The 15,940-nt window shown below is 33.9% G+C and overlaps 2 protein-coding genes across 2 annotated transcripts; one reads left to right on the top strand and one right to left on the bottom strand.

Annotated features, from left to right (window-relative positions):
- Nucleotides 1-4,487: 4,487 nt before the first annotated feature.
- On the top strand, nt 4,488-10,558 carry LOC129895281 (phosphomethylethanolamine N-methyltransferase-like). The gene is made up of 12 exons (XM_055970971.1): nt 4,488-4,889; nt 4,977-5,092; nt 6,034-6,171; nt 6,258-6,395; nt 7,439-7,582; nt 8,148-8,258; nt 8,351-8,492; nt 9,008-9,288; nt 9,677-9,838; nt 9,936-9,989; nt 10,077-10,151; nt 10,257-10,558. Exons 1-12 carry the CDS (start codon nt 4,874-4,876, stop codon nt 10,353-10,355), a joined length of 1,476 nt encoding a protein of 491 aa, XP_055826946.1. The 5' UTR covers nt 4,488-4,873; the 3' UTR covers nt 10,356-10,558.
- Nucleotides 10,559-10,960: 402 nt separating this feature from the next.
- Nucleotides 10,961-13,495, bottom strand: LOC129895280 (tubulin beta chain-like). The gene is made up of 3 exons (XM_055970970.1): nt 13,049-13,495; nt 12,226-12,495; nt 10,961-11,874 (listed from the first exon to the last, which is right to left on the bottom strand). Exons 1-3 carry the CDS (start codon nt 13,440-13,442, stop codon nt 11,207-11,209), a joined length of 1,332 nt encoding a protein of 443 aa, XP_055826945.1. The 5' UTR covers nt 13,443-13,495; the 3' UTR covers nt 10,961-11,206.
- Nucleotides 13,496-15,940: the final 2,445 nt, after the last annotated feature.

The raw sequence follows: 15,940 nt of genomic DNA, 5'->3' as shown, positions 1-15,940 counted from the left end.
TAATTAGTATATATATTTTTTGTGATACTCTGTCGATATGTTGATACCATGTCAGCATTACGTCAGCGCGATGAATTTTAAAATAATTAAAGGGGTTACTGGGGTAATTAGTTTGGCCGAAGAAGTATATATAGGAATTATTTAGGGAAGGGGTATCGAGTGGTAAGTAATTTTTTAAAGAGTCCATTTTGTGTAGTTTTCCCTAAAAAAAAGTAAACTTTACCTAAATCACATACTGAAAATGCTCAATTACAATGTATCCCTTATTTTTATGAAATTACGCGATTTCCCTTTTTTTCAAATTTCTGATACATTACTTGCTGAGCTGATACATTAGTTTTTGGGTGTAAAACAATTAATGTTGTTGGGTTAATTATGGGAAGTAACGTAATTCAAGTTATGATTGATTGTTTCAATCAATTACCATGCTAATTAAGGCAAATAATTCTTTAAAAAAAGAAACAGATCTTGACTATGAAAGAAAACTCAAAAACAGAGCATATCAATGGATGTCTTGTTGAAGCATGAGAGTTGCCTATAATTGACTTTTTGTAGCAAACGAGAATGTTATTTGGTGCTTGGAACTGCAAAAATAGGGAAATAACAGCTTATACAAAACATACTTTGGATAGGAAATTCGAAGATATCCTAGTATCAAACACAATGAAGTGTTCGAGAATGAAGGTACACACCAGTTATTTTTTTAAAGTAATTTGTCTGCACAATAGAGGATCGCAGCAGTTATCTCACCACACACCAAAAAAAGGCTAGTTAACTAAATAAAAGAGATCACAGTTAAATTGGAAAAGTTATCTACTTGATACATAGTTGCTTGATACATAGCTATAGGATACATCAGTTTTGAATTTTCTGTTATCAGTATTACCTGATACATCATTTCTGTATTTGATATATCATTGCTGATACATATCTGTGATAATTATTTAATGCAGATTATTGCTTCATCAGAATATCTTTATTCTGTTTATGAGTCAGGTATAAGATACATTGTGTGTCTTGAAAGAAAAACATGCAATTGTGGCAGGTTTCAATTAGACGAGATACTATGTCCACACGCAATTGCAGTGTTGAAGAGCAAGAACATTACAGATATGCACCCATACTGTTCTGATTACTACAAGCCAGAGGTGTTGGCAATTACTTATGAATTTCCAATGGTTCCAATGCCAGATAAGAAAGATTATTCTATTCTGAAAGAAATTTTGGAAGAATTCGTCTTGCCACCAAGATACAAAAGGATGCAAGGAAGACCAAAGAAAGAAAGAAAAAAGTACTCTAGTGAGAAGATAAGAACGAGCACAAATTCTTGTAGTCGTTGTGGCCATGAAGGCCATAACAGAAAGACTTGTAATTTCATTCTCAAAGAGAAATAATATTTTGTTATGCCAGGATACATTTTATTTGGATCATGTACTTACATTTACATAGTTTTTTTTACATTACGGGTTGTATTTGATACATATATCAATTAACCAGAATAGTAATTGAATATCAATAATTGATATATGGATGGTTGGTAATTATGTTCATTGTAAGTTACTTGGTATTGATAGTAATTTCGAATCTGATACATATGAATAGCAGATACATAAACATTCGACGTATTAAGGTTGATACTTTAAAGGTTGTTGTATTAGTTTGTCAACTGGATTATGGTTGATACATAACATGTTGTATTGATATAGGTTGTAGATGTATCAGAAGTTGTAAAGATTGATGCATAAATTATGATACATAAATGTAGATGTATCAGAATCATTAAATCTTGATACATTACAATCTGATACATTAACAATATGTATCAGAAGCTGTAAAGATTGATGCATAAATTATGATACATAAATGTAGATGTATCAGAATCATTAAATCTTGATACATTACAATCTGATACATTAACAATATGTATCAGAAGCTGTAAAGATTGATGCATGAGATTCTGATACATAAATATAGATGTATCAGAATTATTAAATCTTGATACATTACAATTTGATACATAAACAATATGTATTAGAAGCTGTAAATATTGATGCATGAGATTTTGATACAAAAATGTAGATGTATCAGAATCATTAAATCTTGATATATTACAATGTGATACATGAAGTAGATGTATCGGAAGCATTCAAGTTTGATAAATCAAAATATGATACATAAATATTAGAAAAACTTAAAAGTCTGCTAAATTGTTGAATAGCCAAAAAAAATATTTACTATTGGTGCAAAAATATAATTGTACATTCTATTACTATAAAATTAAAAAAAAACTACTCGACGTCCATCGGTTCTCCTTGACCAGGATGTATGAAATCTCTCTTAGGTTTTTTTGGATCATCGTTGTCGCTAACATAACCATCCTTGGCCTTTCAGACATTACAGACATGCACCCATACTGTGCAATTCCTCTCTGTTTTTTTGCTCGACCTCAAGAAGTAAGAGGCATTTGATGATTTGCCCTTGAAAATTACACTGTGGCATAGCTAGATAGTGACCAGGTATGGTTTGTCGAAATAATTGTATAGCTTCATCACTTATTTATGATTTGAAATCATCAATAAAATTAGTCGTATATACAGTGCCGAATCCTAAGGAGTGTGAGGGGATCTTCTTGATGACGTACTTCATTCCCTGCATTGACATGAAAACTAATTAAATACAACTTAATTTTATATTTAAACATGATGTATCAGAAGCATTATATCTTGATACATAAACAAGATGTATCAGGAGCATTAACGTTTGATACATGAGAATCCGATAAAAAAAGATAAGAATCTGATACATAGAATAGATGTATAAGGAATCAGTAAAACTTTAGAAAAATGACATTTAAAAAAATTATATAAACAGGATGTATCAGATTCTCATGTAAGCTTGATACTTGAGAATCTGATATATAAATAACATGTATCAGAAGCAGTAAAAAAACACATTAAAAAAAGGGTATGTTGAAACTCCTTCAATCTTCTTGTTGGCTTCTTTGGGTGAATGTTGAACTTGAGATTTTGATTTCAATTTCTCACGGAGCTTATCCATCACTGATGGATCGTTACGATGTTTGGATCTAACCTCATTCGGTGAATCAAGATTTTCTTGATTTTTATTCAACTGAGTGAGACCAACACTAAAAGATGGAGCGGATTCCATGTGAATCAGTGAACAATGTGAGAAAAAAAATTACAGAAGAAAACAGAGGAAATCGAAGAAGGTGAGAATGAAGTGAGACACCATTAAAGGAAAAACTTGAATATACCTTACTTGGATTCTTGAAATTGAGTAATAGATGGACTGAAATTGAAAACAAGAAACTGTCATCAAGGAGGCTAAAGAATAGGCGTAAATTTAGGTAACTGATATAAGGTAAAAGTGATGTATCATTGAAATAGAGAGAGAGTTAAAAAAATAGGAATTTTTGATATTTTTCCAACTAGTTGGGAGTATTAGTAAATATGGTAATATAACATGTGTAAATGGATAATTTTCCCCCAAGAAAATTAGCCTTGGGCTTCAAAAATGGATTTGGGGCCTGTAACGGCCTAATGTCCCAGAAAATGCTGATTTTGGGCCTGATTAACGGTTGTCGGGCTACTTTTGTCCGCTCCAGTCCTTACAGATAGATACTATCATACTAGCACTAGCTTGTTGGGCTACTCTTTCTTCTTTAGTCTCCTTTACAAAGTCCAACTTTTAGGCCCATTGTTGGGAAAGTTACACAAATTAGACCTAGTAACCAAAATATTTACTTAAATTCGACTCAATCCAAATTATTTATCCGAGTTAGATCCACTATCCTAATTATTTACCCCATGCCTCCTTGTTCTATTTACTGAATCACTGCTTATTCAACCTTGATACCATTGAAATATATATATATATATATATATATATATATATATATATATATATATATACTCTTGTAATATCTATATTTTAATGATATCAAACAGTAATTGAATAACCGAATAGGATTCTCTAAAAATTGAAAGAAAAACATCCTATATTTTGCAACTATCAACGTGTGTGTATATATTGTAGTTCGATTTTCCTTTATTTTATTGTTTAGAGTGTGTTATTATATATCAACACAATTTTAATTTTTGATATCAATGACAAAAATTTATTCACTACATTTAATTTTGTTCCTTGTTCCTCCTTAATTACATTTTTTATCTTAAAAAAATTAGTTTATTTTTAAAAAGTTTTGTACTTAATAATATAACGTATATACAATAATTTATTATGTAAATATATATTTATTATTATTTAACACAATATACACGTACAAAACACATTCAATTAACTAGTATATAGAAAATTATACAAAATATATAGCTTATAAATTATTTTTACGTGTACCTATTAATTTTTGAACATACATAATAAAATTTCTAATTACCAATATGAATTTTGATATACTGATGAAACTTCCCATCCAAAAGATTTTGAGTTTGTCTGATATGAAAAAAAAACTAAAATAAAAAATTGAGACTTGACAGTGTGTTTGTGATTATATAATATATCCACCTTCGCCTTCACGGCTTCACCAGCCACCGATTCTCTCTCTTTCTGTAATAATCCCACACATACGTAGCCGCCTGTTTTCCCATTTTCAATGCCATTTCGTTTCCATTGCAATTCACAAAAAAAAAAGAAGAGACATTTTACGTCTAGCTGATTGATGCAGCAGAAAGGTAGAAACAATAACCGTAGATCCAGGAGCTTCTCTAGATCTCGTCTTGCCATTGAGGGTTTCTAGCATTTTTTTTCTCTTCCATAGACTAATCCCCAATCCACATTGTATTCTTCAACCATTTCAAATCATCACATCAGATTCCTCTATCATCAATCAATCATGGCTGCTGCTTCAGGTATGTTAAGACTGTCAGTCATCTCTTACGTACTTTGTTTGAATTGGACGGTTTTGATTGCGAATTGTGGTGTGTGTTTCTGTGTAGGACAAGAGCGTGAGGTTCAAAAGAGTTATTGGATTGAACACACGGCGGAACTCACTGTAGAAGCCATGATGCTCGACTCTAAAGCAGCGGATCTCGACAAAGAAGAGAGACCTGAGGTATGTATAACTTTATGATTCATTACATGATCTATTCATGTCCATATTAGCTTTATCTTGCTTGGATAAATAAAGTAGTTAGAAGATGGTGTTGATTAAGAATTACTCTTCTGCAAGTCATTTTCAGTGATATCCCATATTGGTACACCTTTTCTTTTGCCAAAAGCAAAAGAGGTCCTATAGTGCTTAATTTTGTTTCGAAAGTGTTTTTGGTATCTAGTTCCTACAACATATCCGTTAATATGGAATTACTGTTTGATAACCAAATACTCGTTTACTTGCGGATTTAAAATCTGCATACATCTGGTTCAGATTTAAAAAGGTTCCATCCCACTTCAATAAGATTCAGACAGTGATGGGGAAAAAACAGCAGTTCTTTTGTCGGATTAATGACCATATAGAATAATCACGCTTAGTAGTGTCATCGGTCTCTACTGACTGATGGAGCTGGAACTGACACATGGGCTAAATAATTGAAATATTTCCTATGAATTTCCCTGTAGTTATCTTCAAGCCGTAATTTTCTGGGCATTCCCCAGGCATTTTTCTATGTATATATTGTCTTTGTCGAATGCTAATGTGAAGCTGTATTGCTGATCCAGCATTAGGTATGTAACTTAATTGGATGTGAAATTCAGTAACTAGGGGTGATATTTGGGGTGGTTAAAGCTTTGTCACACAAACAGGGTCAATTCTAGTGTATGGGGGTTTTGCTCATAATTTAGACTGATGCATTACAACCTCTTCTTCCTTGGAGGTCCAACCTCCTTTGAGTTCATTGAATCTGTTTCCTGCTTTGAGAGGAAATTAGCACTTTTTTAGTGCTTAATTTTGTTCCAGCTCCATACGTTCTTATTGGTTTGTTTTGTGAGCTGGCATGATTACATGTGTGACAATTTACCTATCTCCCCAAAATTTGAAACTTTTGGATGGTCATATAGGTGCTCTCTCTGCTTCCGCCGTATGAAGGGAAAACAGTGTTGGAACTGGGTGCTGGTATTGGCCGTTTCACTGGTGAATTAGCCAAGAAAGCCGGGCAGCTTATAGCATTGGACTTTATTGAAGGCGCAATTAAGAAGGTTTTCGGCTGTTTTATCCTTCGGTAATGATAAACTAATAGATTATGTTTGTGTATATCCTTATCTTTTAATGTGCTTCCTTGCAGAATGAAAGCATAAATGGGTCCCATAAGAATGTCAAGTTCATGTGTGCTGATGTGACTTCTCCGGATTTGAATTTTTCACCGGAATCGGTGGACTTGATATTTTCTAACTGGCTACTGATGTATCTTTCTGATGAAGAGGTAAATTCTCTCTTTTATTTGCCTCATCTTCCACATATAAAAATCACTGTGGTTGCATCTATACAAAGAATGGATCGCCAGTTGATTGTGTCAAATTTGGATATAGATGTATGCAAGACTGGCTATGAGACAGTTACTATATTCGCTAATATTCATCATGTTGGTTGGTTACTTTTGAGTATTTAAACTTTAAAGCATTTTCCTTTAAAAATATCTATTTTAATGGTGGTGTAGAGAGATTACGGTTAGGCAAAGCTTGAAATATAGAGGCATATAGTTAAACTATGTTAGTTACACATCTTTAAACTAATTTAATTTCTCTCTTAGTGACATGCTAATATCCTCAACAAAATGGAGCATTTTCTTTGCAAGAACATGGTTTACAGCAGGAATTGCTGAAAATAAAAACTTAATGCAGTACATATTTAACCTTTATTTCCACAATGGTTTTAGGTTGAAAGTGTTGTATTCAGCCCTATATGGCAAACTATAATTTGAGCACCTCTTCGACAACCGTATTTTGAATTATATGCTGAGTACTAAATATCAACTTTTACTTTTGTTTTTCAACCAGCGTTCTTCATATGATTTACTTACCAGTAGATATCAGCGTCCAGTATGTGGGTTATTTACTGGTATAATGATAGTTAGAAAACTCCCTCACTATGTATAGCTTGCTGACAAAATGTTTGTGTAGCAGAGGCCGTTTGGATTGGCTTATAAGCTGCTTATAGCTGTTGTCAGCTTTTATTGAGTGTTTGACTGACCAACTTAAAGTCATTTTGTGCTTAAAATAAGCCTCAATAAATAGTTGGGTTTATTTGGATTAACTTATTTTAAGCAGTTTGTAAGTTGAAAACAAAAAAAAAAAGTTGGCCTGCACCTATTTTTTTTTAACTTATAAGCAGTTTTCAACTTATAAGCTGCTTAAAAATAAGTCAATCCAAACAGGCTACTATAGCACTCACCTTACCTTTGTTTGAATTGAATTGTTGTACTTTTTACGACTTTAACATTTGAAATTGTTTCTACCCTTGCTGCAGGTTCAGGATCTTGCTGAGAGAATGCTTAAATGGTTGAAAGTCGGTGGTTGCATATTTTTCAGAGAGTCATGCTTCCATCAATCAGGAGACCACAAGCGAAAGAACAACCCAACCCACTATCGAGACCCTAGCTTTTATACAAAGGTCTTAACTTTGCTTTCAACTGTTTTCTTGTCCCACATTATGTTATGAGAACTGCATTTTTAAAGAAAATTTAATATATCCTTGGAATTCAATTCAACATAGTGCTGAAGTATGTAACTGCGCTTACCAACTATTTGTCTTCACGTAGCAATTTTTTTTCATACTTCTGTGTGTATATTCCTGTCCTTTTTTCTTTGCCTAAGTGGTTCTCTTTGGTAAACCCCAGACAAGTCATTTTCTTTTCTCTGCAATTTTATTATGTTCTTCTAAAGTGATCGCCGCTCTGTCATAAAGTGCTCTGAAACTCTACCGTACCAAAAAATTAAAGTGCTTTGAAACTTTATCGTGCACTCTATACCACTGTTTTATTAGATAATTTTACCGAAAATCTTTACTTTACACAATGGAAGTATAAAATAGTTTGAAGCAATGCATTTATCAGTTGTCACTCTGAAAATAACTTGAGTTGATGCATCAATTAGTTGTCACTGGACATTTCTCGTCCCCATTTGTAATTGTTACTATGAAAGCATAGTCAAAGCTGAAAAATATCTGTCAAACACAGGTTTTCAGAGAATGTATTGCAAATGCTGGTGATGGAAATTCGTTTGAACTTTCACTTGCTGGTTGCAAATGCATCGGAGCTTATGTGAGGAACAAAAAGAATCAAAATCAGGTAGAATTATGCCTACCTCGTCAAACCTCTAGTTTGTTAAATATTAACTTGACTATCCAATCAATTTTTTTGTTGATGCTTGCACCTTGCAGATTTGCTGGATGTGGCAGAAGGTTGCTTCTAAGGATGACAGGGAGTTTCAGCGTTTCTTGGATACTGTTCAGTACAAGTGTAGTGGCATACTACGCTATGAACGAGTCTTTGGACACGGTTTTGTGAGCACAGGAGGACTTGGTATGACTCTCACTTTGCATGTCGTCTTGTTTACTGTGGAGCAATTGTTAATACGAGTTTTACAATCTTGGGACCAACATAGGGAGATAATACAACTTATTTCAATTCATCATACTGGAGATCAAATATGTCTATAAACCAACCATGCGTTTGGCACCAGACAAAAAATTGTTTCCATAGATGCCTTCGCGATTTATATTAAATCGGAGAATCCAATCATCCTCGAAGTGTCTAGAGGTTCCATGAATGTCACCCCTTGCAATTTATTGGTTCTCCAATAATGTCATCAGATCATAAATCCTTACCTTATTAAAAAAAAATGGTCCTTAGACCTTCATGGTTATGCTTACTAAGTTTCTTTTGTTTCACTGTAATTGTGGTGAGGATTTATGCAAACTGTTGTGCACTTGGTACTGTGGAGTTATCTGCTTGCAAGGGTCTCTTCTCACTTTATGCAGTCTTATTTTGTTCCTTTCCAATTATTTAGTTTCTGATCAGTACTTGTTCCTGAGCAGAAACTACAAAAGAATTTGTAGCCATGTTGGATCTTCAGCCTGGCCAAAAAATTCTTGATGTTGGCTGTGGCATTGGAGGAGGTAACTTCTACATAGCTGAAAAGTATGATGTTCACGTTGTTGGCATTGATCTGTCTATCAACATGATATCTTTTGCTCTTGAGCGTGCTATTGGTCTCAAGTGTGCTGTTGAATTTGAGGTTGCTGATTGCACCAAGAAAACATACCCTGATGGTACATTTGATGTCATATACAGTCGGGATACTATCCTTCACATCCAGGTAATTTACCTCCTATGCGGAGATTCCAAATCTTTATCAACTAACTATCTTCTTTATTCTACTTCTTTTTCATTTCTCTTGGTTCTTTCTTCAATTGCTATACCACGTATTTAATTGCAATTTCTGTGGTGAAAGTTATCCTTTCTGTATGTATTCTTCTGCAGCCAACTTAGGAACACCGTCGTGTCATCTCCTCTTCTTGGTCATCTTACAACTCCTCTGAAATCAATTTATTTTGCTCATTTTGTTTTTTATCTCTAGTGATGGGGGCCTTACCCCGTCCAAATTATCCCTCGCTTGTCTTTAACCTTTCACTGTTGAAGTCAATTTCTTTGTAGTGCATTGTTTCATGGTTTACTTATTTGCTGTTTCAATGGTGTGATGTCAGGACAAACCTGCACTGTTCAGATCTTTCTACAAGTGGCTGAGACCAGGAGGCAAAGTCCTTATAAGTGATTACTGCAAAAGAGCCGGACCAACATCAGAAGAATTTGCAGGTTATATTAAGCAAAGGGGGTATGATTTACATGATGTTGAAGCATATGGGCAGGTATATACTCATTTCATGTAATAGGCCCCCTCCTCTTTTTTGACTCGCGTTTATTGTTTGACAACTTCTTTGAATTTTATTTGTTCCGACCATATAGATGCTCAGAGATGCAGGTTTTCATGAAGTTGTGGCTGAGGATCGTACTGAACAGGTATGTGTTTTACAGATCTTGTCTTAAACTTATCTGCAAGGCTAACAATATACTGATACAAACCTAATTTCTGCACTTGCATTGCAGTTCATTGAGGTTCTGCAAAAGGAATTAGATACCGTCGAGAAGGAAAGAGAGTCCTTTATCCATGAGTTCTCTGAAGTGAGTCTTCATTATTTGATACACTTTGCCTCTTTTTGTTTTGTTTTAATTTTTTTCATCTTTTGTGGATTGATTTCCTTCTTTTCTTATTTTAAAATATTACAGCAAGACTACAATGAAATAGTTGGAGGTTGGAAGGCCAAGCTAATCAGGAGTTCATCTGGTGAGCAGAGGTGGGGCTTGTTCATTGCCAAGAAGAAATGATTTATCCAAACGCGTGGTGGATCCATTCCTAGAACATGAACATTTCTTCCAGTCCTATGTAATAAATACTTTCTTTTACCAGCGATTTAGGGATAAAAAATTATTGCTAGTATACTGCTTCCCTCATCTTGGACGAATTTGTTCTTCATTTGCTGTCATTCTCCCTCAGATTTTGATGCATGTCACATCCTTTATGAGTTCCATATTTCGTGATGTGTTGCGCATTTGTTCCGTTACTCCATGTTTAACTAGTGTAGTGCGAGTTAGGAATTGTTGGTTTTCTGTATGCGTGCCTTTCTTTGAACCTAGCTTTTCAGATGCAATTTATGGAATATTATAGCTTGAGTTCATTTATCGGGTGATCATTCAATTAATAATTAGTATCTCACTTTCATTGTTAGTTTAAAGCTTTCAATAGTGTTGCAAGCTCCCCTTCCATTAACATCCTTTAAAAAAAAAGATGGAAAAAATTCATGTGACATGATTCAATTTCATATTAAAGAATTTTTTTGCAGAAAGTTGCTTACTCACTATTAATTTTGAATCAACATCTGCGAGTGAGATTCATGTCACATTTAAGAAGTATCTTCAACATATAGCAGGTAAATTTGCAATTAGATTCTACTTACTAGAGCAGAATCCTTTTAGTACAAAGTCCAGACAAGAATACAACCTGTTGTGTTCTTGCTGTTGAGTCCTTGTAAATGAGCAAGTAGTAAACAGATAAGTGGTTCACAGTATCAGAAAAATGCATAAACACAGTACAAATATTGCAGAGAAATATAAATCTAATGGAGTTTCAGGTTCATTGCAGCACGTAACATACGTAATAGTAAATTGGTCGAACACCTTTACTCTTCTCCAGTTTCATCTTCATAATCACTGTTTTCTTCAGCTGTGGCATCTTGATACTGCTGATACTCTGCCACAAGATCATTCATGTTACTCTCTGCTTCAGTAAATTCCATTTCATCCATCCCTTCTCCTGTGTACCAATGCAAAAATGCCTTTCTCCTAAACATAGCAGTGAACTGCTCACTCACTCTCCTAAACATTTCTTGAATTGAAGTTGAATTCCCAATAAACGTTGAAGACATCGAAAGCCCTTTAGGTGGTATGTCACAAACACTGGATTTAACATTGTTCGGAATCCATTCCACAAAATACGAAGAGTTCTTGTTCTGCACATTCATCATTTGCTCATCCACTTCTTTTGTGCTCATTTTGCCTCTAAAAAGTGCTGAGGCTGTGAGATACCGACCATGTCGCGGATCAGCAGCACACATCATGTTCTTGGAATCCCACATTTGTTGTGTCAGTTCAGGGACAGTAAGTGCTCGATATTGCTGAGATCCTCTTGATGTTAGAGGCGCAAATCCAACCATGAAAAAGTGAAGTCTTGGGAAAGGGATTAAGTTCACAGCTAGTTTTCGAAGATCAGAATTCAGCTGTCCAGGGAATCGCAGGCAACAAGTCACACCACTCATTGTTGCTGAAATGAGATGATTCAGGTCTCCAACTGATCACATCAACAAAACAGATAAATTAGACTTTGAATCAAATCGTTGAACTTTTTCCACTAAGTCACTAAATAATTTTCGTGTCACGTTAAAATAACTAAACTTTATGCGTTATAATAGTAAAAAAAAAAAAAAAAGTCCGGTGCACAAAGTTCCCACTATACGTGGAGGGCCAGGGAAGGGCTGGACTAAATCATTTTATTTTTTTTAACATTTAACTGAACTTTATGGTTAGACTTTGACGTAAAGTTCAGTAATTTTAATTGTGCCAAAAAATAGTTGACTTTAAGTTCAATGACCGGAGATTAATCATGCTGATAAAAGAATTAGGTTGTTTTGTTTGTTCTTACAACTTGGTGTGGAGAGTTTGAGAGTCCTGAAGCAGATGTCATAGAGAGCTTCATTATCAAGAACCATACACTCATCAGCATTTTCAACCAGTTGATGGACAGAAAGTGTAGCATTGTAAGGCTCTACCACTGTGTCTGAGACCTTTGGAGATGGGAAAACAGAGAAGGTAAGCATCATTCTGTCTGGATATTCTTCTCTGATCTTTGATATCAACAATGTTCCCATTCCTGATCCTGTCCCTCCTCCAAGTGAGTGACACACCTGAAATCCTGTATTCACAAAAATAACATAAGAGAAATGTTGTCATTTTTCTTGGATAAAATGTTCAAATTTACTCGTCTACTATACAAAACATTTTGATTATACTTTCCATTCTACTTCAGGGCATTCATATCCTAGTTAACAAATCGCTTCGTATTTACCCTTTTACTATAATGGAGCACTAGTGTGGGCTATGTGGATCCACGAGTCAAAATTAAAAAATAGCCACTTTCCAACTCCCGTAAATAAAAAAATAACTACTGTCACCGAGTTTCAAATTCCACATGTGAAATAAATTTTCGACTTTGAAATGTGAAACTCCATGACTGTGACTATTTTTAAAAGACAGGGCTGAAATATGGCCTAAACAAAATAATTTCGAAAAAGGTTGAAATCAACCCTTCTACTTTTGACTATGATTTAAAATTACTCTCGCTATACTATGAAGTGGAGATGCGTTAGAGTGAAGGCAAATACAACTACACTAATTAACAGTAAGGATATGAACGATCTCAAAGTATAACGGATCATAAATTTAAAGATACTTCGATTATTATTAACCTTGTAAGCAATCGGAATTTTCAGCTTCTTTTCGGACAACATCAAGAACAGAGTCAATAAGTTCAGCACCCTCAGTATAATGTCCTTTAGCCCAATTGTTTCCAGCACCAGATTGTCCGAAAACATAGTTATCAGGGCGAAAAATCTGTCCAAAAGGACCTGATTTGATGCTGTCCATTGTACCAGGTTCAAGGTCCATGAGCACTGCCCGTGGCACGTAACGTCCATTTCCAGTTTCATTGTAATAAACATTAACTCTTTCAAGTTGCAATTCAGAATCCCCACAGTATTTTCCAGTTGGATCAATTCCGTGTTCGTCACATACAACTTCCCAGAATTTTGATCCAATTTGATTTCCACATTGTCCTGCTTGAATATGAAGAATCTCACGCATTTTTCAAGTTTTTTTTTTATTTTTGGGGGGGTTAGGAGCAGTTTTAATTTACAACTTTTTAGTAACTGCTAAATGGGCTTGAATTAATACCGAGGATCTTATATATGGCAAGTATACAAGTAATGAAGGGTGACGATTAAGTTTTAATTGGTCTGATCCAACGGTTAAGAAGTGTCCGTCCTCTTAAAATATACTTGCAATTTATATTTTGTGGGTGGCCTCTCATGACCAAAGTTTGCCATTTGTGCTGCTTTCTCTTGAGATCTGCCGTCCTTTTAAAAAAAAATTAAAATCATTTGGTATTAGAAATCTGCTAGTCTCTACGTTTGAATTTATGTAATATAGTTTGACTAAAATTTTACAATGTTTTAAAACAACTCTTAAAACAAGTGAATTTTTAAATAGAAAAATATATTTTTGTGATTTTTTGTCAAATTAGTGGAACTTAATATGGATAAAATTTTCATAGTGTCATTAAACATATAACAAATAAGGAAATGTGTCATTTTTTGAGACGGATTAAAAAGAAAAGTATGTTACATAAATTACAATAGACACCGGGATCACTAAGAAGGCAAAGCACTATATGTGTTCCCTACCGAGCTGAAATTTAAAATCTTTAATTAAGGATTCCATCTTATTACACCATTGCGACTTGCGTAGTGTTAAATTTAATTAACTTCCTCATGAGTTCCAAAAATGAAGCGTTTAGTTTATTTTTGGTGCTTTAATAATATAGGTAAGTGGGTATACCGCTTCATTCTTTTATTATTTATTGAGACCGACTCTTTAACTCTATTCTAGGAACTGTTTTAAATAATGAATAAATTATTTCTCAACGAATGAACAAGTTGATCCAGGACGGTAATATTGCAGCACCAGAGCAATTTTTATAAATTGAATGTTTAAAGAAATTGATACAATTGACTATTTTTTAATCATGAATTTTCCATGATGTTGTTGCTACTGGGGAGACATGAAATATTACAATGTTTATACCTAGTTAAAATAATTATATATATATATATATATATATATATATATATATAAATATTAGATGTTGAACCCCCTTTAACTTATTCGTGGGGTTTATCTTTTCATATTTTGATCTACGTTAGTGAAAAATTCTGATTCCGCCATGCTACTAGATGCTAACAAAAGATTCTTCCTTTTGGACTGGGCTATCCATTTAACTGACCTACGGCCTCGATCTCATTGAAGGGACAATTGACCTGGGCCTTAGGTATTCAGGTCCAAATTAAAGAACAGTGCAATCTGCCTCTAGCTGCATGATATGGTTGAATTTGGGGGCCTTCCGCATGTTGGACTGGGCCGCCCTTGCAGGAGAGTCCATTAAGCTGTAAGGTAGCCCAAAATAATGCTTGATATAGTTAGGGAAAATGACACAAATTGGACCCATTAGGTAAAGTATTTACCTAAATTGGACTCAATCCAAACTATTTATCCTGATTGGACCCACGGCCCAATCTATTTACCCAACTACCCCTTTGTTTTATTCATTGAACCACTGCTTTTTCATTCTTGATATCATCCGAGTATATATATATATATACTCTGATAATATATATATACTTTAATGATATCAAGCAGTAATAAAGAAATATTTTCACTGAAACACTGTCTGTTATATATATACTCTAATGTTATCAAGGAGTAACCGAGTAGTGTTTTCACTGGAGCACTCTTCTTCTTCTTTGATACCATCAGCTTATATTTATATTTTGATGGTATCGCAAATTAACAGTTAAAAACAGAGGGATATGAAAGTAAAGGGATAGCCGCTTGTAAATAATTTCTCTTTTCGCGATACAAATGTTCTTTTCTCTAATAGTTAATAGTTATTACACTCTTAGGAGTGTTAAATATAAAGTGGTCCGAACTTGTAATTAATTATGTCTATACTATGCTTTTGTCCTCGTATGCTCCAAACAAATTTTACTTTTAATTTGTCCAATTAAAAAAATACTCAATATAATGTGAAAGGAGCGGTGTATATAAACTAGTGTTGTGCTAAAATTACACACATATAAAAGAATAAATGACAAAAAAGACTTCTTGATCCGTTGGATTTGGAGCATGTGAGATTCTATTTTTATTTCAATTTCTATTTTTGTCTAAAAAAACACAAAATCCTTTCAATCTTTTTTAATTCTTCCTCATTACAAAATCCTCGAGCTTCTTCTCAAATGAGTCTCCAATAAATCCAACACGGATTTTGTTTTGCAAATATTTGCTCGAGAGATTCAATGAGCCTTTTTGAAGAAAACAAAATCAAAATGGATCGAGTTGAATCGAATCCTATACCTTTTCTAGCATTCAACTAAACCAATGTACGTGTCAAGACGACTTCATATATTTTGGTAAAGAATTGTATTGCATATAGTGTGTTTATTTTTTAATATATCAACACTGCATACAATTTTTTTTAAATATACGTACATCTAAATAAAATAAGAAGCGTAATAATATAAAAATAA

Source organism: Solanum dulcamara, chromosome 7 (assembly GCF_947179165.1).
Source record: "Solanum dulcamara chromosome 7, daSolDulc1.2, whole genome shotgun sequence".
Taxonomy (NCBI): Eukaryota; Viridiplantae; Streptophyta; class Magnoliopsida; order Solanales; family Solanaceae; genus Solanum; species Solanum dulcamara.
The sequence above is the reverse complement of the archived record's forward strand: the minus strand, read 5'-3'. Positions and strand labels throughout refer to the sequence as shown.